General features: G+C 54.6%; 2 protein-coding genes and 1 long non-coding RNA gene across 4 annotated transcripts in view; all 3 read left to right on the plus strand.

Annotated features, from left to right (window-relative positions):
- The first annotated feature begins 32 nt into the window (after positions 1 to 32).
- Positions 33 to 10,521, plus strand: TSC22D4 (TSC22 domain family member 4). Its single transcript, XM_049638858.1, is given in 6 exon segments — positions 33 to 535; positions 947 to 1,389; positions 1,391 to 1,981; positions 4,080 to 4,246; positions 9,396 to 9,444; positions 9,839 to 10,521. Coding segments are annotated over 5 exon segments (1,188 nt in total). The 5' UTR covers positions 33 to 535; positions 947 to 1,218; the 3' UTR covers positions 10,049 to 10,521.
- Positions 10,522 to 10,802: 281 nt separating this feature from the next.
- Positions 10,803 to 15,659, plus strand: SPACDR (sperm acrosome developmental regulator). The gene is made up of 3 exons (XM_049638859.1): positions 10,803 to 11,829; positions 12,011 to 12,334; positions 15,211 to 15,659. Exons 1-3 carry the CDS (start codon positions 11,776 to 11,778, stop codon positions 15,442 to 15,444), a joined length of 612 nt encoding a protein of 203 aa, XP_049494816.1. The 5' UTR covers positions 10,803 to 11,775; the 3' UTR covers positions 15,445 to 15,659.
- Positions 15,660 to 16,262: 603 nt separating this feature from the next.
- The window catches only part of LOC125928249 (uncharacterized), a 14,161-nt gene continuing 5,974 nt past the window's right edge, over positions 16,263 to 24,449 (plus strand). The window contains exons 1-4 of one of the 2 annotated variants that reach the window (XR_007459603.1): positions 16,263 to 16,297; positions 19,649 to 19,777; positions 21,878 to 22,092; positions 23,404 to 23,532. This is a non-coding gene — a long non-coding RNA (uncharacterized LOC125928249). Of the gene's footprint in view, positions 16,298 to 16,718; positions 19,778 to 21,877; positions 22,093 to 23,403; positions 23,533 to 24,449 lie in introns of those variants that run through there. The other variant, XR_007459604.1, reaches the window with a different exon arrangement.

A 24,449-nucleotide genomic window follows, 5' to 3' on the forward strand; every position in this document is an offset into this window, starting at 1 on the left:
AGGAGGAGGAGGAGGAGGAGGAGGAGGAGGAGGAGGAGGAGGAGGAGAGGAGCAGTCAGCAGGCCCGAGGAGGCAGGACTTCCTGGTGTGGGGGTTGTCAACAGCCCAGAAAGAGAAAGGCAGAGAGACAGAACCGACCGGAGCCGAGAAGCGAAGAGAGACCCAGCCGTGCCACGCGGAGGAGTTTTGGGAGACCCACTCGCCTCAACCACCCAGGCTGCTCCACCTGGAGGATCGGGGGCGGGGGGCGGGGGGGGCAGAGCCGCCTCTTCCCGCACCGGTCTGGAGACCCTTGGGGCTTCAGAGGCCGCGCCTGGGTTCCACCAAGGAGGCGGGGGATCCTTCTTTTCCGGAGAGCAAACTTTTTACTGAGATGCCTTGTGGGGCAAAGTGCGGTCCCCGAAGAGAACTGGACAGCCTCTGATTCCCGCCTGCGCCCCCCGCGCTGCTGGGGCCAAGAGGCCCCAGGGGAAGGACAACCCGACATCTTAGGCGGCCGGGACCCCCGGCCCAGCTCGGTGGCCGAGGCCGAGAGGTATGGCTCTGGGCTGGGCGGGGCGCTGGGGCAGCGGGGCAGGGCCTGCCCCAGGGATGGGGGAGCTGGGGTGCGGGGGCCCGGACACCCGGCAGAGGCCTCTCAGCGGCGGGGCCAGGCTGAAAAACTGCTTCACCCCTGCTCAACCAAGGCCCTGGAGCCCCCCGCCCTCGGGTAACTGGGTCTTGCGAGTTTGAATCCCAGGGAAGAAATGCCCAACTTTGGGTCTGGGCTGCCTCTTCCTACTCTGTGGAACGGCTGGGATCTCCTGGTCTCTTTCGTCTCTGTCTCTTTGTCTCTGGGTCTCTGGCGGTTTCCCCTTCCTCCCCCATTCTGCTCCCCAGAGAGGAAGCCCCAGAGGTGGCCTGCCCACAGCTTTCTCACAGTCTCTCTCTCTCTCTCTTTTTCCAGTTTGCAAACTCAGCTCTGGAGTTGGGCAGCGCCAGTGGCAGGAAAAACCTGCCCCTGCCCCCACCTCCTGCCGCCTCCCCTGCCCTGTGCTCCCTTCACCAACCCAACACCCCCAGTTCCTGCAGGGCCCTCCGGCCATGTCGGACCCAGATGTCCCCAGGGGCCCTGATGCCCCCGCCATGTGGCCCCCCTGTTCCAGGGGTGCCTGAGCCCCTTCGAGGAGCCCCAGCTGCACCCCCGCCCACCTTGGCCGAGTCCTAGCCCCAGGGACCATGAGTGGGGGCAAGAAGAAGAGTAGTTTCCAAATCACCAGCGTCACCACGGACTATGAGGGCCCAGGGAGCCCAGGGGGTTCTGAGCCCCCTGCCTTGCCCACCCCCACTGGGCCCCCACCCCGCCTGCCTAATGGGGAGCCCAACCCTGAGCAGGGGGGCAAGAGCACCCCCCCGGAATGGCTCCCCACCGCCTGGGGCCCCTGCCTCCCGTTTCCGGGTGGTAAAGCTGCCCCACGGCCTGGGAGAGCCTTACCGCCGAGGCCGTTGGACGTGTGTGGATGTTTACGAGAGAGACCTGGAGCCCCCAGGCTTTGGCCGGCTCCTGGAGGGAATTCGAGGGGCCTCAGGAGGCACTGGGGGCAGATCTCTGGATTCCAGGTTGGAGCTGGCCAGCTTGGGCCTGGGTGCCCCAACTCCACAGCCGGGCCTGTCTCAGGGCCCCACCTCCTGGCTCCGTCCGCCCCCCACCTCCCCTGGACCTCAGGCCCGCTCCTTAACCGGGGGGCTGGGCCAGCTGGCAATGCCTGGTAAGGCCAAGGTGGAGACACCCCCACTGTCAGCCTCCCCACCCCAGCAGCGCCCCCCAGAGCCCCGGACTGGGGATAGCGCGGGCCCATCCCGGGCTGCCACGCCCCTGCCATCCCTGAGGGTGGAAGCGGAGGCTGGGGGCTCAGCAACAGGGACCCCTCCCCTGTCCCGGTCAAAGGATGGAGCCCTGCGGCTGAGGATGGAGTTGGTCACTCCAGAGGAGATGGGGCAGGTAAGAGCTGGGTTCTGGGGTGGGGGAGACACCTGAGGGGTGGTGCTTGCCCATCTCAGCCTGGGCCTTCCTGCCTCCACCTCCATGCCACCCTCTCCCCACCTGTCTGTCCCATCAGATAGCCTCTCTTTTCTCTTCCTGCCCTTTCCCTGGGAAGCCCATCCTTCTCCCCACACAGACTTTCTTTTCTTTCTCAGGCTCCTTCTTCCCCTACATTCTGCACCTTCTTTCTTTCTCTTTAGCCTTTAATTCGTTACCTTTGGCCCAGGTCTCCGTTTCCTAATAGCCCAGTCCTGTCTCTCCATCACAGAGATGTGGCCTCCTCACTTTGGCCCTTACCTTCTGTCTTAGTTTCACCCCTTCTGGCTTCAGGCATTGAGGGTGGAGGTCCTAGGTGGGGCTGGGTGCTTGGGCCTCTGGGAGCTGCCGAGGTTGGCAGGGAGGGGTAGAAAGTGGTCATCCCACAGTCTCCCTGGCTGACTTGTGTGTCTTGGGACCCTGCATCTAGGCCTCTCCATGACTGATAACTGGGGGTGGCCACTGGGGAATGGGAGAAAAGCAGGAAGCAGCCCAGAGAGAGTTAAATCCTTTGCTCTTTCTGCTTCCTGTCTCCAAAAGAGGAACAAGTCTGGGCTGGGGGGCAGGATGCTTGGGTCTCTGGGGTGGGGGTGGGCAGCCAGGGGTGTGGGGGATGGATGTGTCTGTCCTGAAGGAGAAAATAACACCTTGGACTGCAGAAGAAAAGGCAGGGAGTGTGAGAATGAGAACTTTTCCCCCTTCCTGGCCTTGGGCACAAACCACAGTATAAAAATAACCTGGGACTGGATGTCTGGGCCCTGTCAGGACCGGTCAGGACCGGCTCCCCCACCCCCTCCTGGCCTCAAGCTCACATCTCTCATGCTGCGCCCCCTACTTTTCTTGAGTCAGTTCTTACTCCAGGGGAGAAGATGCTGTTTCCTTTACTGGTCCCTGTCCCCATGCTGTTACAAAGCAAGTCCCCTTTGCCCCAGTCCCTCTGTCATTAAGCCCTGGCCAAGCTTCCCTTGGACCTGCAGACCCTGCCCATCTGTCCTTAGTGCCCCCAGACCCCTCTCCTCAACCCACATCCTGTGTGCACGTGCCCCGAAGTCTGGCTCCTCTCTCTCAGGAGGGAGGCTGGGAGAGGGCGGGGGGACACCACCTGGGCCCCCTTCCTCTGCTCTGTCCTTCTAACCACTCTGGACTCTCTGTTCTTGGCTTTTCCGAGAAGCAGGGGCCTCCTGGGGCCTCACAGAGGCGTCTTGTTCCTGTGGCCCCCGCCCTTTTGCAGCCACCCCCAGCGCCTGTTGGGCTGTGTGGGTCCATGCCCAGGCTCCACCTCCCCCCCCCATCTCCGCAACCTAACCGCTCCCCCCACCCCCAGGGCCCAGTGCAGGAGCAGAACCTCACCTGAATCTGAGAAGTTTGAGAGTAGAGACTAGAAAAGATGGGGGGGGGGGGGGGGGGGGGGGGGACCAGTTTCTGAGGATTCATTCATTCTACAAATAGTTATTGAACAAAGTATAAGCTCTACCCTCTAGAGCTTACCTTTTAGTAGCAGGGAGGCAAAAATACTTTAACTTCAGATACTATTAGGTGCTATAAAAAAACAAACAAACAAAAAAACACACATAGAACAGTTCAGTGGAATTCACTAGTCCAGTGATGGGGAACTGCCTCTCTGAGGAAGTGACATTTGAGTTGCTTTAGTAAGTCAGATGACAGAAGGCCCAGACACTCTCTGACTAGCCTCTGATTGGGGGGTCCTGGTTCAGCTGGTGGAAGGGTACTGGAGTGCCTGTCAGACCCCCTCTCTAGTACTCTAGTACCCCGTGAGCCACTTTTTGGAAGCTGCTCACACCCAGTCTTAGGGATGCACACTGTTTCCCTTGCCTCTGATACCTGCCTAATGCCTCCACCAGACCTGGGCGCGAGAGAAGGGCTTTGGGTCAGGTCTCCTGGGTCCTCGGAAGAGAACGGATGTATGTGGGGAGAGATGAGGAAGACTACTAGGCAAGCTGTAAGGTGGCCGGTTCTTTTCTTGCGCTTGATGTGATGATTCCTACCTCTCTGCCTCCAGGTGCCCCCACTCGACTCTCGCCCCGGCTCCCCAGCCCTTTACTTGTTCCCCGATGCCAGTCTGGTTCACAAGTCTCCAGACCCCTTTGGAGCAGCAGCAGCCCAGAGCCTCAGCCTGGCCCGCTCCATGCTGGCCATCAGTGGCCACCTGGACAGCGATGATGATAGGTAGGTGGGCTCTGGATCTCCACCCAGCACCTGGGCCAACTGCATGAAACTGCCTGGTAGGTGTCCTTCCCCCAAGTTGAACTTGGAGAGGACCTCTTCAACAGTGAAACCTGGCCTGGGCACAACCACTGGGCAAAGTTGATTTGGGACCCACTCCCTCTCTGTGGAGAGAGCTGGGTGGGACTCCCTGGCTTAGGATTGTCAAATCATAGACTTTTTTTTAGAGTTTGAAGGGAGTCATTGTTGTCAAATTCCAGAGCTCTTGCAGATTTAGCGATCATTTGGCCAACCCTAAGAATTTACTGGCAAGTGCGCTGGAGAGGCAAATAGGGAGTGGGTCTCCTCCGGGTTCCCACCTCCTTCTCCCTACTGAGGAGAATGGAACGCCAGCCTTTGGAGGTAACATCCTTAGACACTGTGTACACTACTTTAGGATCCTAGGACTTCTAGTGCCAAGAAAGCACGTCCCTGAGGTTCTGCTCTCTGCACTCGGAACACCAGGAGGGCTGAGTCCTCCCTGCAGCCACCAAGCCAGAGCCTGGAGAGGATGGCTGTGGGGCACAGGGGAGGCACAGGAGAGCAGGATCTGCAGGAGTTTGCCCTTCAGGGGAGAATGTGCGTTCAGTTTGGCGGCACGGTGGGCAGAACTTCCTGTTTTGAGGGCCAGGTTTCAACATAGGAATGTCAGCAAGCTGAAAAGGGAGGAACGAAATTGCGAGTCAGATAGGCACGCAGCTCCCTTCTGGCTGGGGACTGATAGAAAGGCTTGGGAGTCACCACTTTTATTTTGGAGGGAGGAGTGGGACTTCCTGTTTGAGGCTCTGGGGGGAGGGACTTCCTGTTTGGAAGGAAATAAGGGGTGGGGCTTAGCCTTGAGTTTTATGGGTGATGGGGAGACCTATTCTAGAAGGGAGTCTCTCCTGCCTGCTTGTGTCTTTCATGGCGCCATCCCACCCTGAATCAGGGACTAAGTCTCACCAAAGAAAAGGGCTTGTAGCCTTGGGGAGAGGCGGGAGGCAGAGAGGAAAGAGAAGGGGTGGCCAGGAGCCAGTGGGATGGAGGGCGAGGGGCCTGGTGGTGGCTCCTCCAGAGTGAGGGACACAGTGGGGCAGGGCATTGCTGCTTCTGGGCTCCCCCGCTCTCAGGAATGTGTGAGGTGAGGTGTGAGGTTGGCCAGGGCCGGGGAGTCACCTGCCCCCATGGCTGCTATTCTCAGAGCTTCCCACCCTTATTCCCTCCCACTGGGAGGTTCCCTGGCATGAGGGCTCCCTGTCCCTCCCCACCCATGTTGATTTCAGAGCCAACCTCCTACTTCTCCTTCTTAGAGGGCTCTGCCTCCAGGAGCGTCCTCAGCTCTATTCTTTTGGCTTGTCCCTCCCTCCCTCTGTCCCACTCCCTCCCCACACCCCAGTCTGACCGGTCAGGCACCCAGGCTTCACTTTATCCTGCTCCACTCCAAGCCTCTGGGGCTCTGGCCCAACCCAGCCCCTCTCCTGCCCCACCCTGCTGGGCCAGTAGGATTGGGTTGGGCCATTCCCCTTGGTCCCCTGGGATGAGCCATGTGGCCCCCACCTCACCTCTCTGGTGTGCCCAGAGCTGGCAGGAGAACAGGGTCTAAGTGGCATGGAATCTCCCTTTCAAAGAGAAAGTGGGCTGGGGAGTTGAGTGCCTGGATCTCAGATGGGAAATGGGGGACGCCTGCCAATCTCAGAATCTGGGGATAGGAGAACAGAGGGTGCCTGGTGAATTCAGACTGCTCATGTACTGCTGGGTGGCAAGAACCATCGTGTCCACAACAGGGCCTGGCAGTTGGAAGGTACTTGAATAAGTGGATAGATGGATAAATAGTTGGGTGGATGAGGGAATGTGTGGGTAGATGGCCAGCATGGGGATTCCAGGCATTATAGGGAATGAATCCCAGGGACTTGGGAAAGAAAAAGTACATTTATTTATCTAGTGCCTCCGTTGGGTCAGGTGCTACCTCTCACCTCACTAAAGCAACCCCATGATCCCCACTTTCCAGATGAAGAAACTGAGACTCAGAGAAGAAAGGTTTTAGAAACCTGCTCAAGGTCACCGAGCTAGTAAGTGACAGGACTGCATTCGGAGCCTGGGTCTGACCCCAAAGCCACATTCTCCACTCCCCTACTGGGATGCCTATGTCCCAAGAGAAGAGGAGGAGGCAGCCCTCTCTAGGATGCCCTTTCTCTCCAGGACAGAGGCAGGGACAGCTCTCCCAAGCTGGGCAAGGAGCCAACCCCCCTGCCCCCCCCCCCCCTCTGGCCTGGCCCCACCCCAAAGGCACCACAGATCCGGGAGGGAGTATACAGAGGGCAGCCGGATGCCACTTTGTTGGCCTCAGGCCCATCCCCTGCGGGCTCCTCCGAACATAGCTAGGGAGTAGAGCTGGCCCTTGTCCCCAGAATCAGAACCTTTCCACCTCTTCCAGGTGTCCCGCTTCTTCATCTGGTTCTCATTTTGAGGATGTTTCATTTGACCTTCAAAAAGGAAGACCAGCCTCTAGGGCTGTCCTTGCCCCAAGACCCAAGGGTCCCACAGAGCCAGAGTCCCCAGTTGTGCATACCATGCATGCACAACCCCAGGGGGCGCCACTCACATTTGAAATCACTGTCAAAACTTGGAAGTCATGTGAGTTTTCTGAAAGATGGCACTAAGTGTCTTGAAAAGGGGGGCATTTTGTTCTAATTCACACGGTCGCCTTTTGGGTTTGCGGTGGGGGCTGATCCCACCCAGCTAACTTCAAGCTTCCTGGTCCTGGCCCTGCCCAGGGATTCCGGCACAGTGCCTGCAGCTTGCTTGCTCTGGGCGCTCTCAAGGGGAGCGTTTGGGTTGCCGGCCAGAGTCCTGGTCCCTTGAAGTATTAACGTTAGAATGTGACAGTGGAAAGTGCTGTCAAAAATTCTCCGGCACTAGACAAACAGGAGATAGTCATCTATCAGCCAACAAATGTTTATTGTTGTATTATTCCTTTATTTCTGGCAAGAACAAACAACTTACTTGGCATCTTTACCTGAGTGTCCGCCAAGCAAGGCCAGGGTTCCTATTCCTGTGAATCTTCCCCTCTTTGGTCTCTGTGTGTCTTGTGTGTACTGGGGAGGGGGGCAGGGGGCGGTGACCTGTGGTGGCCCAGGCTCCACCCAGGTGTCTCAGATTGAAATAGCTTGAAAATTGCCACGGCTCTCCAGCTGGCTGGCTCACCCTCCACTCTTAAGCTTGTCCTGTCCCCCCAACCCCAGGAGTCCCTGGTGTCCTTCGCCCATCCCACCCTGTCCTGCTCTCTCAGGCCCTGTCACCCCCTTGGTTACTCCACCTGTCAGCGCCTTCTGCACCCAGAGCTTGGACAGGAAATGGAAAATTCCCAGCTCCCTTGTGCTCCCTTCCTGGCTGCAGGGCCTCATCCAAGGGTCACCTTGAATTGAGTGCTAACTCCCCCCCACAGGGAAGTGAGTTGGAACCGACCATCAGGAGAAAGGGGAAAGGGCTTGCAACCGGAGCGCAGGAGTGCAGGATGCCGCATGTTGAGATCACCCACTCTGAGGGGGGCAAAGCTGAGGGCTGGAGGACAGGACCATGGGTGATCCTGCAGCACAAGGGGGGCGGGCCTGGGTGTAGAGGTGGCCCCAGGGCTGAGGTGGCTGAGGGAGAGGTTGGTCAGGTGCAGGTCATGAGCTAGGGCATGAAGCAGGAGGCTGAGACCCAAGTGGTGACAAGAGGGAGACTTGGGGGATAGGGCGAAGCCGAAAGGCTTGTGCAGACTCTTGGCCTCCCTTGGCCTCAGAGGGGCCAGACTTGCTTGAGGGATCCTGAGGCCGGCCCTGGAACCCTTCGGCCGGGCCTGAGTCGACCTCTGGTGGCCGCTTAACAAACTGCAGCCAGGCCTGCTCTCCCCTATCATTGGCTCCCAAGGGCCTTCAAAACGCTTGCTCCAGTTCTCCATGTCCCATCTCCAGCCTCACTTTCCCACCTCCCCTCAAGTCTTTGTTCCCTCCAAGACCCCAGACCCGAGACCCCGGTTCCAGATCCATAGGCTGTGCTTGTTTATCAGGGCTCTGTTTTCATTGCTTTGGTAACCTTTCCATTCTTCTCCCTCAGAGACCTTCTGGCCAGGCCCCAGGGTCACCCATGATGTGGGCTTTGTGTCTGGGGCAGGGGGTGCTTACAAGTCCAAGGAAGATGACAAGTTAATCCGAAACACCACACCACCCACCCCCATCCCAGCAGAGTGGAGCTGAGGGCTTGAGGGAGACCAGTGTTAGTTCAGAGGGGATGGGATGGGTGGAGAAGTGGGGACGTCTCCCTAGGCCAGGCTGTCCCTCACCCTTCACACCCCTCTCTGACCCAAGCCTCAGGCCCCAGAGTCCCTCCCCCGACCCAGCCCACCAGCTGACTTCCCTCAGCCTGCCCCCTTCCCTCTGCTCTGGGATTGGTGCCAGGGTGAGAAGGGGACATTGGCACTGACCGTGTCTGGGAATTCCCGCCCACCATGGAGGTTGGTGGGAGGGGGTCCCCGTGTCCTTGAGGAGCCAATAGCAGCCAGGCTTTGCCCTGGGGGGCGGTGTATATCTTTCAGACCAGCACCCCCTAGGCACTGTCTCCTTTCCGCCTGCCTGGCACCAGCCAGACCCCGCTCTGCCCCGGGGGGCTCTGAGCCCCCCAGGCAGTCCATCTGATACAGCCCTCTCCCTCTGGGGGTTGCCTAAAGCCCTTTCCCTTGGGAATGGCCCAGCCAGGCATCTCTGTCAAGTCCCTGGTGTCATCGTATGAGACCCGAGTGGTGGGGATGGCTCCAGGGCCTCCCCGGAAAAGGGGCTGTGTCTCCTCTCCTTGCTCTCCTCGGGGAGCATCCCCCATCCGAGGGGCATCTGCACCCCCACCTCACCGGGGCCTGGGGGGGCCTGGACAGTGGCCCTCACCCCGCCGGGGGATGGACAAAACCCTCCTCTCCCTGATTCTCTACTGTCACAGGTACAGACAGGGGTGTGGGTGGGAGGCTGCAGTGAATGGGGCTTGTGGAGGAGGCCAGAGCCTGCTCTGAGAAGGACCCGGAGGGCAGCTGGCTGCGGTGTCCAGGCACCTGGTTTGGCACCTGCTCCTCCCCCTCACCTCTCATCTCCCTGTGTCTCCCCAGCGGCTCCGGAAGCCTGGTTGGCATTGACAACAAGATCGAACAAGCCATGGTAAGAGAAGCCATCTTGGTCCCAGGTGGTCCCAGCTCATGTCCTGCTGCCTGTCCTCTGCTGTCCTCATTAGGGAATACTAACTCCCAGCTCCTCATCTGACTCCCAGCTGGGTTCCCTTGGGTTCTTCACCCCCTCCTATCTCCACCTGAACTCCTGATTTCCCTTGGTCTCTGACCCAGCCCCCATCTCTGTCTTTAAGCCCTAACTTTGTCTCTGTCCCCTCTTTCCGCTCAGTGCCCCCCGCCTTCCCCACCGCTTCCCTGCTTTGCTGCTTCTCCTGTGGTCCTTCATCATTTGGGAGCAGGGGCATCTCTCACACCCAGACCCTGGAGGCACTGGGCAATTGGGGTGGCCTGGGACCCCTGACCTTTTGCCTGTCCCGGGCCCCCAGGACTTGGTGAAGTCCCACCTCATGTTTGCGGTCCGGGAGGAGGTGGAGGTGCTGAAGGAGCAGATCCGAGACCTGGCCGAGCGGAATGCCGCGCTGGAGCAGGAGAATGGACTGCTGCGTGCCCTGGCCAGCCCCGAGCAGCTGGCCCAGCTGCCTTCCTCGGGGGTCCCACGGCTTGGGCCCCCTGCGCCCAATGGGCCCTCCGTCTGAGCCTCCCTTCCCTCACAATGTGCCTTTGGGGGCTCCCACAGCTGCCAGGCCTTGTGCCAGCTGCCTGCCCCCTCTTCCTATGCAGCTTTAATGCCTCCTGATCCCTGGGGATGGGAGTTGAAGGCTCAGAATTGGCCTGTCCCCGCCCCCCACAACTCTTCCTCAATCTCCCCCTAGTGCCCAGGGACTGAGCTGCGGCATCTCCAGGCCTTGAAGGAGGAGGGAGGGCTTCAGGATGGGGTGTTAGATGGAGCCCTCCTCCCTCCCGAGGTGTCAGTGTTCTGGGACCCCTGGCAGTAGATGGCTGGGGGCGTTGGAGTCTCCCTGGCAGACACCCCATCCCCACCTCATTCCCTCAAAGTACCCCCTCTCCTCTGCCCAGGGGAGGGCATATGGACAGTCTGCGAGTTCTGGGATTCAGGTTGTTATTAAAATAATAATTATAATTAAAAAAAAATCCGAAGAAACTTGAATCTGGAGGTTGGCATCTCGTTGCTTGTGTCCAGATGGGGCCTGCAGTGGCATTTCCACTCGTGGGGGAAAGACTGAGGCCGTGGGCTCCCTTAGAGATCTTGTGCAGACTGGGAAGGTTTGAATGTGGCTCAGACAGAGTGGTCCGGAAAAAGAGTTGTGGAAGGGGGTGAGGGGAGGGTGGGGAAGCCAGTGGCCTGGGTCCTGGGAAGGGGCAGGCAGGCAAGACAGAGGGAGTGGAGGGGGGAGGAGGGGGGCGTCAGCCCACGTGCTGGGGGGGGGCAGGGAAACAATGAGGCCTTTGGTAATTGTGCAGGATCCACCCCCAGCTTCCCAGCGTGTCCCCTCTGCGGGCTGGATCCCGGTGGTGGCTTGGGGGCGGGGCCGGGGGCCCTGAATGGGCCCCTTGTCTCAGCGCTGGGTGTGGGCCAGGCTCCCCGGGCACACGGTGCCCTCGCCAGGCCTGGCTGGCCCTCTGTGGCTTCCACCCCCAGCTGGCTGAGGACGGGCCCTGTGGGTGAGCAGGCCCCTCCCTGAGAGCCTGGGCTGGGCTCCCATCCCAGGCTGCAGAGACAGGTAGAGAGAAGGACCCCATCTAGTGGGGAAGGGGGAGAAGCAGCAGCCAACTGTCTCAGAGCACCCTGACCCCAGACTAAAGGGGACCTGTGGAAGGAGAGTGGGACACTGGAGGCCGACCCAGGTTGGACTTTCCACCCTTTGGCTCCCTGCATTTATGACCTTGGGCAGGTTCTTTGTTTTTTTCTGAATCTCAGCTTCCCTACGGGTAAAATGGCTCTGACAGTAATACCTACTGGAGGGTTGCTGTGATGATTGCATGACATCATACCTGGGAAATGCCCAGTGAGTATCAGGTGCTCAATAAATGTTAGCTTCCCTTCCCTGGACCTGGGGGAAGGAGAACTGAGGGCTCCGGGATTGGTTCCGGGGATCCTGGAAGGGCCTCGGGGGGTGGGGTCAGGGGTAGGTAGGCTCTCACAATGGGCTAGAACTCTGCCTTCCTCTGAGTTCTCATCCACTTTGACTCCTCTCCCTGTCTCAGGGAGGGGAGGAAAGGCTTAGGATGAGTTGTTGGTGAAAGTTTTCCCCCTAGATTCTCCATTTCTTTCTTCTTGGCTGCACTTGAAGCTTCCAAGAGACCCCTTAGGTGGTGGCCACTGGCCTGCAGCCTGGTCCCCTCCACCCTTTGTACCAAATGCTTGTCCTGCCCCCTACTTGGTGCTTGTGTATTGGGAGAAATGACGGTGGTTATGAGGTTCTTCCGATGGATTTGGCGAAAGATTACTTGCTGGGTGAGTTTCAGAGAATGCTCCATCCTCATGACATGCTGGGGTTGGAGGTGCTGCTCCTGGAGGTCACGGGAACCCATCTGGGGAGGAGGCCGGGACACCTACTGCCCCTTTCCTTCTGTGCTTGCCTTTCTGCCGACCACTGTGCCCCTCTTGTCTTTCCTCTCCCTGTCTTGGTTCTTAGGTTTTCTTCTGGAAACAAAAAGCTAAGTCAACCTTCTTGGAACACCATGATTCCCAGAAAAGTGTATTGAAGGTGGAGAAGACTCCCAAGGTGGTTGAGACTTTCAAGTTGGTTGAGCCCTGCAAAGAGGCTAAGATTTCCAAGATGGAGGAGTCCCCCGAGGTGGCTGATGCCTGCAAGTTGACCAAAGCAACAGATAGGGCTAAGGTGGAGCCGGGTCATAGGGCCCGATCCCTGCTGCAGCTGCCCCGGACAGCTGTCAAGTCTGTCTCCATGCTCATGGTCTCGGCCCTGCAGAGCGGCTGGCAAATGTGCAGCTGGAAGGTTAGCACCATATTTCCCTAGTTCCCAGTGGTCCTCCCACCCTCCCAGAGCCCCTATGATTCATTCCTCCCTCCCATCACTTGTTCAGCATTTATTTTGTGTGCCTTTCCTAAGTGCCAGGCACTGAGGCAGGCAACCGAGGATACAGGGTGAACAGGACTAAGGGAGCCAAGGGAGCTACAGACAAGGTCATAGGCATTGGGGGTTCAGTGTCTTAAGGGTGTGACATGGGAGGTCAGTGGTCTGCGGGAGCCCAGGGAAGGGACATCTCATCCAGACCTGGGAAGTCAAGGAAGGCCTTCCTAGAAGAAGAGAGGGTGAAACTTGAGGCCTGAAGGATTGGGCCTGCCTCAGGTGGGTTGAGGAGGGAGTGGGGGGAGCATTCCATGAAGACAGAATAGCAAGTGGGCTGGGGTAGGGAGGTGCTGGCCCAAAGTGATGGGTATGGGCAATCCTAGGGCCAAGGGCCAACTTGTGCAAGGCAGAGTGAGTGGCCATCTGTGGAGTTTGGCTTTGACCCTAAGAGCAATGGGAGCCCTTGTATGATCAGATTTTAATTTAGAAAGCTTGCCTGCTGTCATATGTGGTAGCTATTCTGGAAACGGTTGGATAGTTTCTTATGAAACTGAACATGTAATTATCTTATGCCAAGCAATTGTACTCTTGGGCATTTATTCTAGATAAATGAAACTATGTGCACACAAAAATCTCTACATGAAAGGTTCCTAGCAGCTTTATTTATAACAGCCCAAACTAACCCCAGTGTCCTTCACTGGGTGAACGGTTAAACTGTGATATATCCATACTGTGGACTACTTCTCAGCCATAAAAAGAAATAAATTATTGAAGTAGATGAGTCTCAGGAATTAGTCTGAGTGAAAACAACCAATCCCCAAAGGTTATAGCTATACTGTATAATTCTATTTGTATTATATGTCACTCTTGAAATAACAAATTGTAGAAATGAAGACTCGATTCCTGGTTTAGTGCTTGCCAGAGATTAGGGTTTGGCGGTGGCGGGGGGGGGGGGGGGGGGGGGGGGGGGGAGGTAGGTTGTTTATAAAATGGCAACATGAGGAATTCTTGTGATGATAGAAATGTTCTGTATGTTGACTGTGGCAGTTCGATAGGTGAACCTGTGTATGTGAGAAAAAATCAGGTAGAATTCAACACACACACACACACACACACACACACAAATGAGTACAAGCAACAGGTGGGGGAGCAGGTGTGTGAATAAGATCAGTGGACTATGGATGTCAGTATCCTGACTATGATACTATACTGTGGTTTCGCAGGATTTTAATATTAGGGCAAACTGGGTAAAGAATATTATGAGGACTCTGGTATTTCTTGCAATTGCATGTGACTATAATTATCTCAAAGTCAGAAACTTAATTTTAAAGAGGGAAGTGCCTGTGGGCGCCTGGGTGGTGCAGTTGGTTAAGCATCCAACTCTTGATTTTGGCTCATGTCACGATGTCATGTTTCGTGAAATCGAGCCCTGCATTGGGGTCTGAATTGATAGTGTGGTGCCTGCTTGGGATTCTCTCTCCCTCTCTCTGTCTGCCCCTCGTCCCCCAATAAATAAATAAAATATTAAAAAATAAAAAATAATAGAAAGGGAAGTGTCTAGATCACTACCAAACCAATTTATTTTGGCCTTGAATGAAGTATTACAGCATTTAATAATAATAATAATAATAATAATAATAATAATAAAGTTCACTTGGCTGCCCTGTGGAGAGAGCAGGTCAGAAAAGGACTAGAGGAGAGGCAGGATATTTAAGAGGTAGAACTGTTGGGGTACCTGGGTGGCTCAGTCAGTTAAGTGTCTGACTTTGGCTCAGGTCATGATCTCGTGGTTCTTGAGTTCAAGCCCTGCATTGGGCTGTCTGCTGTCAGCACAGAGCCTGCTTCGGATCCTCTGTCTCCCTCTCTCTGCCCCTCCTCTGCCTTGTACATGCTCTCTCTCTCTCTCTCTCCCTCTCTCTCTCAAAAATAAACATTAAAGATTTTTTTTGGGGGGAGCACCTGGGTGGCTCAGTCGGTTGGGTGGATCCTTCCACTCAGGTCATGATCTCACGGCTTGTGAGTTCGAGCCGGGCATCGGGCTCTGTGCTGACAGCTCGGAGCCTGGAGCCTGCTTCAGATTCTGGGTCTAACCCCCCCCCCCTCCCCGCTCTGTCCCTCCCCCACTCATGCTCTGTCTCTCTCTGTCTCTCAAAAATAAATAAACATTAAAAAAATTAAAAAACAATTTTTTTAAGAGGTAGAATTGTTGCACCAGCTGGTTGACTGGATGATGGTGAAGGGAGAGAGACAGAAGTCAGAGCAGGCTGGAGCCATTCCCTGGGATGGAGAATGAAGGAGCAAGAGCACACAGGGGAGCAAGTAAGGAGTTTAGGGCATTGGGACAAGATGAGTTGAGATGCCAGTAGGACATCTGCACGGAGGTATCTAGGAGGCAGTGGGATATACAGGCCTGGAGGTGAGGAGGGAGCTCTGGACTGGAGATAGAGATCGGGTGCCATTCTGACCTTCATTTGAACACAATCCCCATGAAGCCCTAGTGAGGACTCCAAGGTGAGTCAGACATGGTCCCTATCTTTCAGGAGCTCACATTGTAGTGTAGAAGGCAGACAGGTGCACAGAACAAATAGTGTACGAAATGCCACAAGATGGGCCAAACATAAGGGTGGAGACAAAGACCATCCAATGCAGTCTGGGAAGGCTTCCTGAAGGAGGCAGTGCCTGAGCGAGGTCCGATGGAGGAGGTGGAACTAGACAGGCGGTTGCTGTTTATCTGGCAGTGCTTCCACCAGCGGTTTCTCCCTAGACCAAGCTACTTATGCACATTTCTCTCTCTTTCATAGTCATCTGTGAGTTCTACCTCCATTTCCTCCCAAATGAGGTCTGGGTCCCCAGTGGATACGTCAGAAGCTGAGATGCTGCGGGAAGTGTACCTGATACTGTGGGTCATTCGGAGACAACTGCGACAGCTGGCCCGCAGGCAGGAGAGGCGGAGGCGGCGCCACATCCGGGCCCACACTGGCTCCCAGCCTGACACGGCTCAGGGCCTGAAACAGGATGCCCGGAGTCCCCTTTAGGGGGGAACCCCACATCCTCAAAAAGCCCCACCTCAGTCTTAGGTAAGGTTGATAGGAGAGGTTAGGACAGCAGGCCAGGAGTTGTGTGTGAGAAGTTTTCATACTGTCACCTCTCTCATCGGGAGCCTAAGCCCAGGTGTGGGGTCCCACTTATTCCCCTTCATTCCATTTATTCAATTTGTAAAAAAAAAAAAAAAAAAAAAAAATTATCAAAAGTTGGGAAATAAATATCAGATATTTCTGAGTAAATGGAGAGTGTGTTTGTGGATAGCCAGAAGCAATGAGGGGAACTCGGAGGGGGCACCTCAGGTCCTGCCCCAAATATGCCAGGGAGAAATTTGTGGGCTTGGGGGAGGGGGCTTTGGGGGGGATCAACACATCCAGGCCCTAGGCCCAAACCTACCTCCAGGGGCTGAATTGCCTTTGGCAACCCTGCCAGGCCCGGAGTGCAGCAGCACCCTTTACAGAGACACGCCACCTCGCATCAGGTCCTGAGCCCATGCTCTCCCGGGCAATCTTACAAGATGGGTGTTTTGCAGAGGTTAAGTGGCTTGTGTAAAGCCGGAGGGCAAAGATCTGCTAGAAACTGCCGGCTCCAACGGCCAGCGCACTGACGAGCCCCTCTGGCGCTCGAGGGCTCCGCCGCAGCGAGGGAGCCGGACAAGCGACGGTGGGGAAGGCACGCAGGCCCAGCTGGCCGCGCCCCGGCCGAGAGCGGCGCAAAACTACACCTCCCAGGGTTCCCAGCGGCGCCAAGGGCGGGGGCGGGAGCGCGGGGACGCAGGGGAGACCGGGGGGGGGGGGGTGCGGCGGCTGGGCAAAGGCGCCCCAGGGCCGAGAGTCCTGCTTCCCGGTAGGGTGTCAGCCTGGCGCCCCGGGGCGAACGGCCCGGCGGGAGGCCGAGGCGGTTGGGGGGGGGGGGGGGGGGGGGGGGGGGGCGGGAGGCAAGAGGAAGGAGTCCGTGGAACCGCAGGTCCCCTCTAGGACTTAGTCCGCCCTTTTGCTGGTCCACGCGGAGGCGCAGAGGTGGCTCCCCAAGGAAAAGCAGGGATATGTCACAAGTCTGCAAAATTAGGGGATTTCAGTGTTCACGGGCCTTGGGGTGGCTTGGCGAAGGAGGAAGGGATGACAGCAGAGGCCCCGGGGCGGGGTGGTAGGGGGGAAGGGGAGGAGGAGGGAGGGTGCGGCTGGCTGTGTTGCTGGGCCTTGCTCACGTAGAGGTTAGTCGTGAATAGGCGGTGGGCGGGAGCAAAGCGGGGATTGGGGGATAGGGGGTGGGCGGGGGTAATGAGGAGCAACGGGGAGGGTTGCTGGAAGCGCCCAATTCACTAGAAGAGTCAGCAAACTACTCCCCTCACCGCTTCCCGATCCCTCATTGCTCTGGAGGAGTTGGGCCCCCTTGCTGGGAATCCGGGGCATCTTTCCCAAAAGTCGGGAACTGCACCTGGCTGCCCAGTCCTATAGCTCTGCTACCCTGAGCCTATTAGCTGTCCACCGCACCTCAACCTTTACAGCCACAGTGATACCAGCCACCACTTATTAAGTACCTATGGCAATTATTTTTTATGTCCTGTTCTAAGTAATTCTCATAGCAGCTTTATGATGAGGTATTATTGCTTCCGTTTTTTGTAAGAGAAACCAGGGACAGAAGGGTCATGTTTAATAAGATCATGCCGCTTTCATTGATCCAATTAATGAGTCCAGCTCAGAGGGGACATGTAACATACATGTTAAACATACACACACATACCTGTTACACTGCAGGCGTTCAGTGCATTAAGTGACTTCACTGGGAATCTGTCTTGAGTTTAGTTAGCACGAAGTCAAAACCTGTTTTCAGGTGTGGCCTCAAAACGGGCTGATACACAGTGGCTCATTTCTGGAGCTTTCAATTACCAATTATTCCTCACATCTCCCTATGTGCCAGGAACCATTCTGGGCCTGAATGGCATTGGTACAGGGTCTGTGTCCAGAGGTTGGAATGGTTGCCTCACTGTTTAAGATTCAGGATCAGCCCCTCCAAGTCCTCTTCCTACTGGGGACCTTAAGGTTTCAGTGAGAGGGTGGTGGAGCAGGGTTAAGGGTGCCCCTGAGGGTCACTGGCAAATAGCCTTGCAAGTAGCTACAGGCCCAGGAGCCATTCCAGCCTTGAGCCTGTGGGCTTGTGGGAAGGAATACTGCTCTCATTTTTCTTTGGCTTCTTTAACATCCTGGGAGTGGGAGGGGAGGAAAGGAAGAAGGTGAGTTCAGCCAGCAGCCAAGGGAGCTGTTTGCACCTCCCACCACTCTCTCCCTCCCCAGACATGATGGAGTCCTGTCTTGACTTGGCCAAACAGGGGAACAGAGACTTGCTTGAGAGAAAGGGGCGGGATGGAAGACAAGTCCACAGAACTTGCTTTTCCCAGATGTCTCAGTGCACCCAAGTGGCTTCCTTCCTCCAAATCCTAAATAATCCAGCCTAGAGCCCTGGAGAGGAACTTCCCAATGGGGAGGGAAGCAGAAGTAATCTCCTGGGGGTAGTGATTTGTGGGGAAGGATGCTTACTCACCCCAGCCCTCTCCTGGCAAAAAGAAGTGTGGGACAGAGTGACCTCCACAGAAATCTGCCTCCTGATGACAGTCTTGTGAAAAACTCCCACCTTGGACACCCTCCCCTCCCATCCCCATCAGACCCCAGGCCCTTCTCCTCCATCAAATCTGTTCCACCCCATGAGGCAGATGTGGTAGGACTAGGGATAGTCTGAGTTGGGACCACCGTCCTTCTTTCTTTTCAAAGCTTACCCATCCTATTAGAAGGGCCCTGGGAATTTGGGCAGCAAAATGAGAGTGCTGGTCCCACATGCCCTTGCTCTCTGCCCCATCTCCCCTTCTCCTCCGAGATCATCGGATTTCCTGAAGATTCCAAATCTTTTGTCCGGCTCCACCACACAGCAAAACGTGTCACACCCCTGCAGAAACCTTCCGGTAGTTTCCAATCATTCTTGGAAGAAAATCCAAACTGTTCCCTTTGTCTAAAATGCCCTTCTCTCAGATCTTGGCACGGTGGGCTCCTTGCCAGTCTGGATTCTGTACAAATGTCACCACGTCTTCAGGAACCCTTTCCCTGACAACCTAGAGATCAGGAGAGACCCACCGTTTGGCCATCTTCTGCCTTTCACCATGCTTTATCTTTACCTAGTACTTAACAGTATCTGAAATTATATTTATTTACCAGTGTACTTGCGAGGCAGCTGTGAAATGCATGGGAAGTGGTTTAAACTAACACTTCCTGGATGTGTAACCTTGGGTGAATCTGTTAACCTCTCTGAGCCTTGGTTTCCTCATCTGTAAAATGGGGAAAGCAGTTGTACCTGTATCACAGGGTTGTCATGAAGATCCAGGAAGTGATGCTCAGCACAGTATAAGGACTCAATAAATGTAGGCTGTTATTATTATAACAGTTAAGAGTGACAGTGTACGGTTACTATCCCCATGGCCCAAAACTGTACTGAATGAAACAGAAAGTAAGCCTTCACCTATTATGTGGGAAGCACACTCCCACCAGCTGTCTTGTGGGCGCCATGCCATTTTGGAAATGACCAAGAATGCCATGTGCAGCGAGTACCAGGAAGAGCACTTGACAGAGAGTCAAAAGCCATTGGTTCTGGACTCAGTGTTGCTACCACTTCACCGCAGGACGTGGGCTGGTCACCTTTCTTCACTGGGCCTCAGGCTCTTCCAAGAAAATAATGAATTGAAGCAACTGATTGCTGTGCTCCCTGCCAGCTTCCAGGGGTTCTGCTTTGAGTCCTGTGCTCTCTTTATCCACCACATAGCCTTCAGGGTTGGGGAGATACATGGTGCCTTCAACTTCCCTCAACCTTGTTTCCTAACAGGCCAAAGCTGCCGCGAAGAGAGTTGAACCCAGGGAAAACATTCTTGGTTTAAACCTTTGAACCCAGAGACAAAAGTCTCAGCCCTGGACACCAGATCTTCTTTTCACCCACGTCACTCTCCCTGCTTCACCCTCATCCGCTGTCATATCTGAGCCCTGAGGAGGGAGAGCCAGCCCTCACTTCCCCTACAGGCACGAAGGCTTTGGCCTCAGTTATTCTCAGACATGCAGACAGGGTGTGTGTGTAGCTGCATGTACACAGATGTGTGTGCCTGTATGTACTTGCGGGTATCTGTAGCTATATTTTCACTTGTTTCCATTTTTCCCTCAGGAGCGGCAAGACTGAGATTAACTGAAGGAAAAGATTGTACATCCCAGGGCTGAAAATGCTGTCTGCCCCTTGCTGGAGCTGCCTATCTGCCCCGTGGGGTCATTCTGGGGTGCTGGGAATGGCCTAAGGGTAGGAATCTCCTCTTCCCTTCTTAGACCTCTTTGTTTCACGAGTTGAGCCCTCCTGTCCCACACCTGTCTGCCCACCTCACCTGGGATGCTGTATCCCTGCGAAAGCTGAGTCATGGCCTGTTTCCCTTTCCCTCAGTGCCTCCTGCAGTGAGTGGCTGTAGAGGGGCGGGTTTTGCAAGACAGGCTCAATGTTTTGTGTTGAAGGAGTCTGTGCAAGGGCACAACTGAGGTGTGACGGTGGCTGGCCCAAGCTGGGACAGGTGAGGCCCTAAGAAGGCTGGTCCCCAGGATGCAGGGGCAGGTCTGTACTACCCTTCTCTGGCTTTCTCTCTGCCTCTACATTTACCCATGTGGTAAAAATAGGCCCAGCTGTTCTTCCTTTATTTATATGCTCCGACAGGTTTTTCGGCTGGGTTATGGGTCCTCTCTAGAGGCCCACAGAGTTTAATATCGAATTTAAGAGCCTTCACTCTGGAGCCAGACTACCAGGTTTTAAGTCCTGGCTCTACCACTTACCAGCTGTATGGCCTTGGGCAAGTTACTTAACCTCTCTGTGTCTCAGTCACCTCATCTGCAAAATGGAGGTAATGTAGGAATGTTGTGAGGATTTAATGAATTAATGCACAGAAAAATCTTAGAATAGTACTTGCCACATAGTATGTGCTGAATACGTTTGTTTTTATTATTATTTCTTATTGATATCTAGAAGCTCTTTATATATGAAGGGCATTAAGCCTTTCTGTGATATGAGTTGCAAATGTTTTAACACAATCCTCTTTTTTAACTTTTTATTTTGAAAGAATGTGGATTCACATGCAGTCATCAGAAATAATATAATATTGAGTGCCTATATGCCATTTATTCAGCTCTCGCACATAGAGGTGGCACTTTTTAAAAAATTACTTGACATGTATTTAATTTCTTAAAGTTTATTCATTATCGATGTGAGATCTTATGGTATTTGTCTTTCTCTGACTTATTTCACTTAGCACAATGACCTTAAAGTCTATCCATGGTGTCACAAATGGCGGGATTTCCTTTCTTTTTGTGGAATAATATTCCATCGTATATATTGGATGAAATCCAATCCCCTTACCTCAGCTGGTCCATCAGTGAGCTTCAGGTTTCTTCCATGTCTTGACTATCGTAATGTTATGATGGGGGCGCCTGGGTGGCTCAGTCAGTTAAACATCCGACTCTTAGTTTTGACTCAGGTCATGATCTCACGGTTGGTGAGTTCAAGGCCCGCATCAGGCTCTGCTCTGACAGCATGGAGCCTACTTGGGATTCTCTCTCTGCCCCTCCCCTGCTCACTTTCTCTCTCTCAAAATAAATAAATAAACATGAAAAAAATAATGTTATGATGAACATGGGGGTGCAGATACCTTTTTGAGTTAGTGTTTTTGTTTCTTCTTCAGATAAATCCCCAGAAGTGGGATTGCTGGATCAGATGGTAGTTCTATTTTTAATTTTTGAGAAACCTCCATACCATTTGCCATAGTGGCCGCACCAAGTGACATTCCCACCAGCAGTGCACAAGTGTTGTGTTTTCTCCACACCCTCACCAACACTTATAATCTCTTGTCTTTTTATTTTTTTATTATTATTTTTTTTTAACATTTATTTATTTTTGAGACAGAGAGAGACAGAGCATGAACGGGGGAGGGTCAGAGAGAGAGGGAGACACAGAATCTGAAACAGGCTCCAGGCTCTGAGCAGTCAGCACAGAGCCCGACACGGGGCTCGAACTCACATACCGCGAGATGGTGACCTGAGCCGAAGTTGGACGCTTAACCGACTGAGCCACCCAGGCGCCCCACTCTTGTCTTTTTAAAAATGTGTTTTTGGGGCGCCTGGGTGGCGCAGTCGGTTGGGCGTCCGACTTCAGCCAGGTCACGATCTCACGGTCTGTGAGTTCGGGCCCCGCGTCAGGCTCTGGGCTGATGGCTCAGAGCCTGGAGCTTGTTTCCGATTCTGTGTCTCCCTCTCTCTCTGCCCCTCCCCCGTTCATGCTCTGTCTCTCTCTGTCCCAAAAATAAATAAACGTTGAAAAAAAAAAAAATTTAAAAATGTGTTTTAATGTTTATTTATTTTTCAGAGAGACAAAGAGAAACAGAGTGTGAGTGGGGGAGGGGCAGAGAGAGAGAGGGAGACAGAATCCAAAGCAGGCTCCAGGCTCTGAGCTGTCAGCACAGAGCCCGACACAGGGCTCCAACTCATGGACTGAGAAATCATGACCTGAACTGAAGTTGGACGCTTAACTGAGCCACCCAGGAACCCCTCTTGTCTTTTTGGTGGCAGACATTCTAACAGGTATGAGCTTATTTACTCTTATTTTTCACCAAACAAATACAGTTTTGAAATTTTATATGGGGTTAGAGAGATCTTTGCGGTGTAACTTGGGAGTACGTCGTCTCTTCATGTAAGTCCTTTTCAGGGTGTCCTGTAGCCCTTAGGATGAAATCCAATCCCCTTACCTCAGCTCCTGGCGGTGGTCCCTGTCCACCTGCCTGACCTCATCTCTCTGGGTTTCCCCTTGCTGTCACTTCCAGTGTGCTTGGTTGGTTTCCATTTATTTCCTCCTGCCCCTGGGCCTTTGCAGATACTGATTCTTCAGTTTTGAAAGTTGTTCCCCCACATTCTTCACCTGGCTTGCTCCCATTCCCCCTTCAGAGCTTCTCTCCCCCTCCCTCAGAGAAGCCTTCCCTGAGTCCCCGCCCCCTCCCTGGGCAGTGTCCCAGGGTCCCAGGCTTACCTTAGCACAGTGCCCCTCACGCAGAGGTGTTCAATGGATGTTTGGGGTAGGGAAGGCTGACTCATTGGGTATGCACTACTTGGTCCTGGCCTGTCCACTCGATGGGCTTCAGGGTTCAGACTCACTCCCTTTGGGGTCCTGCCTTTGGCTCCCTGACTCTGCTCCCCTCCCCAAGAAAACCTTTAAGACCCAGAAGCAAGCAGGGAGAAACACAAAGCCTGGGGCTGGAAGAGAGAACCAGGGGAGATTAAGCACTGTCCAGACGGGATGTTGACTCCTTGTCTCGGGTCTACCCCACAGAAAGCGGGGGTTCAGAGGTGACCGGGGAGAAGCCCGGTGTGAAATAGACAGGAATTGGGAGTCACAGGTGAGAACTCTCCTCGTCCCTAACAGCCTACTCAGATTTGTTTTTTCCCTCACCACACTGTCCTTTACCTGCTCTCCTCTCCACCCCATCCACAGCTGTGGCTCCACTTGTGTGTCCCTGCCCCTGAGGACAGGCTGCCACCCAGGACTTATTGGGGCAATACCTCCAGGCAGTACCGACAGGTGCCGGGGCACCTGTGCGGCACTGCCTCTCCTTTCTCCTCTCTGATGGCCCTGACTCCATCCTTTTCTGTGTCCTTCCCTCCTCCCATTCCCTGGTGAATGTCCAGGAGACTCTGGAACCAATCAGGGAGAAGTCAGGACCTTCCACTCTCGATGTGAGCGGGAGCAAAGGAAGTAGGGGTCAGCACCACACAAGGTGGCTTCTCAGTCCCTTCCTCATGAACTCTCTGAGCAGAGAACCTGGCACCCAGCAAAATCAGTCCCCTGAACCCAGGGCAGTGTGGGAACGGGACTCAAAGCCCTCTCCTGTACCTTTTCAGGCTTCACGGAGTGCCGGGGTTGACTTCTAGAGACAAGCAAAACCCTCAGGGGGCAGATAATTAGCAGTGCACAAGAGATACAGCCAACTCAGAAAAACCCATCCTTCCTGGCTGTGTGACCTTGAGCAAGTGAGTTAACCTGTCTGAATCTTACTTTCCTTATCTGGAAAATACGGTAAATACTTAATGTCACACGGCTGCATGAATGTGAAGTGCCTTGCACAGGGCTTGATACATGGTGAATTGGCAGCAGGTGAATAGGTCTTCTAAACACACCAGAGAAGTGGTTCTCAGGGTGTGGTGCTAGACCAGCTGTACTAGCCGCACCCTGAAAATGGGTAGAAATGTAGACTCTCAGGCCCTACCCCAGACCCACTGAATCAGAATCTCTGAGGGCGGGGCCCACCAATCTGTTTTAACGAGACAGACGAAGTTTGAGAACCACTGCCATATTGAGCGGGAATGCAGACTATTAGATTCCGAAGCTTTCAGACACATCAGAATCACCTGGGAACTCGTTAAAGATACAGATTCTGGGGCACCTGGTGACTCAGTCTGTTGAGTGGGCAACTTCAGCTCAGGACGTGATCTCCTGGTTCCTGAGTTCGAGCCCCACATGGGGCTCACTGTTGTCAGCACAGAGCTCGCTTCAGATCCTCTGTGTCCCCCCCCCCCCCCCCCCCCCTGTCTGCCCCTCCTCTGCTTGTGAGGGGCAAAATAAATAAACATTGTGGTGCCTGGGTGGCTCAGTCGGTTAAGCATCTGACTTCAACCCAGGTCATGATCTCACGGTTTGTGAGTTGGAGCCCTGCCTTGGGCTGTGCTGACAGCCTGGAGCCTGCTTCAGATTTTATGTCTCCCTCTCTCTTTCTGCCCCTCCCCCGCTCACACTCTGTCTCTCTCTCTCTCTCTCTCAAAAATAAACATTAAATTTTCTAAATAAACATTAAAAAGGAGAAAAATAATACAGATCCCTGGTCTCAAAGCCAGGATTGAAGTGAGGCCTGGGAATTATATTTTAACCTGAGATGGGTTGGACGGGGGGG

Source organism: Panthera uncia, chromosome E3 (assembly GCF_023721935.1).
Source record: "Panthera uncia isolate 11264 chromosome E3, Puncia_PCG_1.0, whole genome shotgun sequence".
NCBI classification, from domain to species: Eukaryota; Metazoa; Chordata; class Mammalia; order Carnivora; family Felidae; genus Panthera; species Panthera uncia.

Coding starts and splice junctions, on each gene's coding strand:
- SPACDR (XM_049638859.1), top strand. CDS start 11,776: ATGACGGTGGTTATGAGGTTCTTCCGATGGATTTGGCGAAAGATTACT. Junction 11,830..12,010: donor GGCGAAAGATTACTTGCTGG/GTGAGTTTCAGA, acceptor CTTGGTTCTTAG/GTTTTCTTCTGGAAACAAAA. Junction 12,335..15,210: donor GGCAAATGTGCAGCTGGAAG/GTTAGCACCATA, acceptor TCTCTTTCATAG/TCATCTGTGAGTTCTACCTC.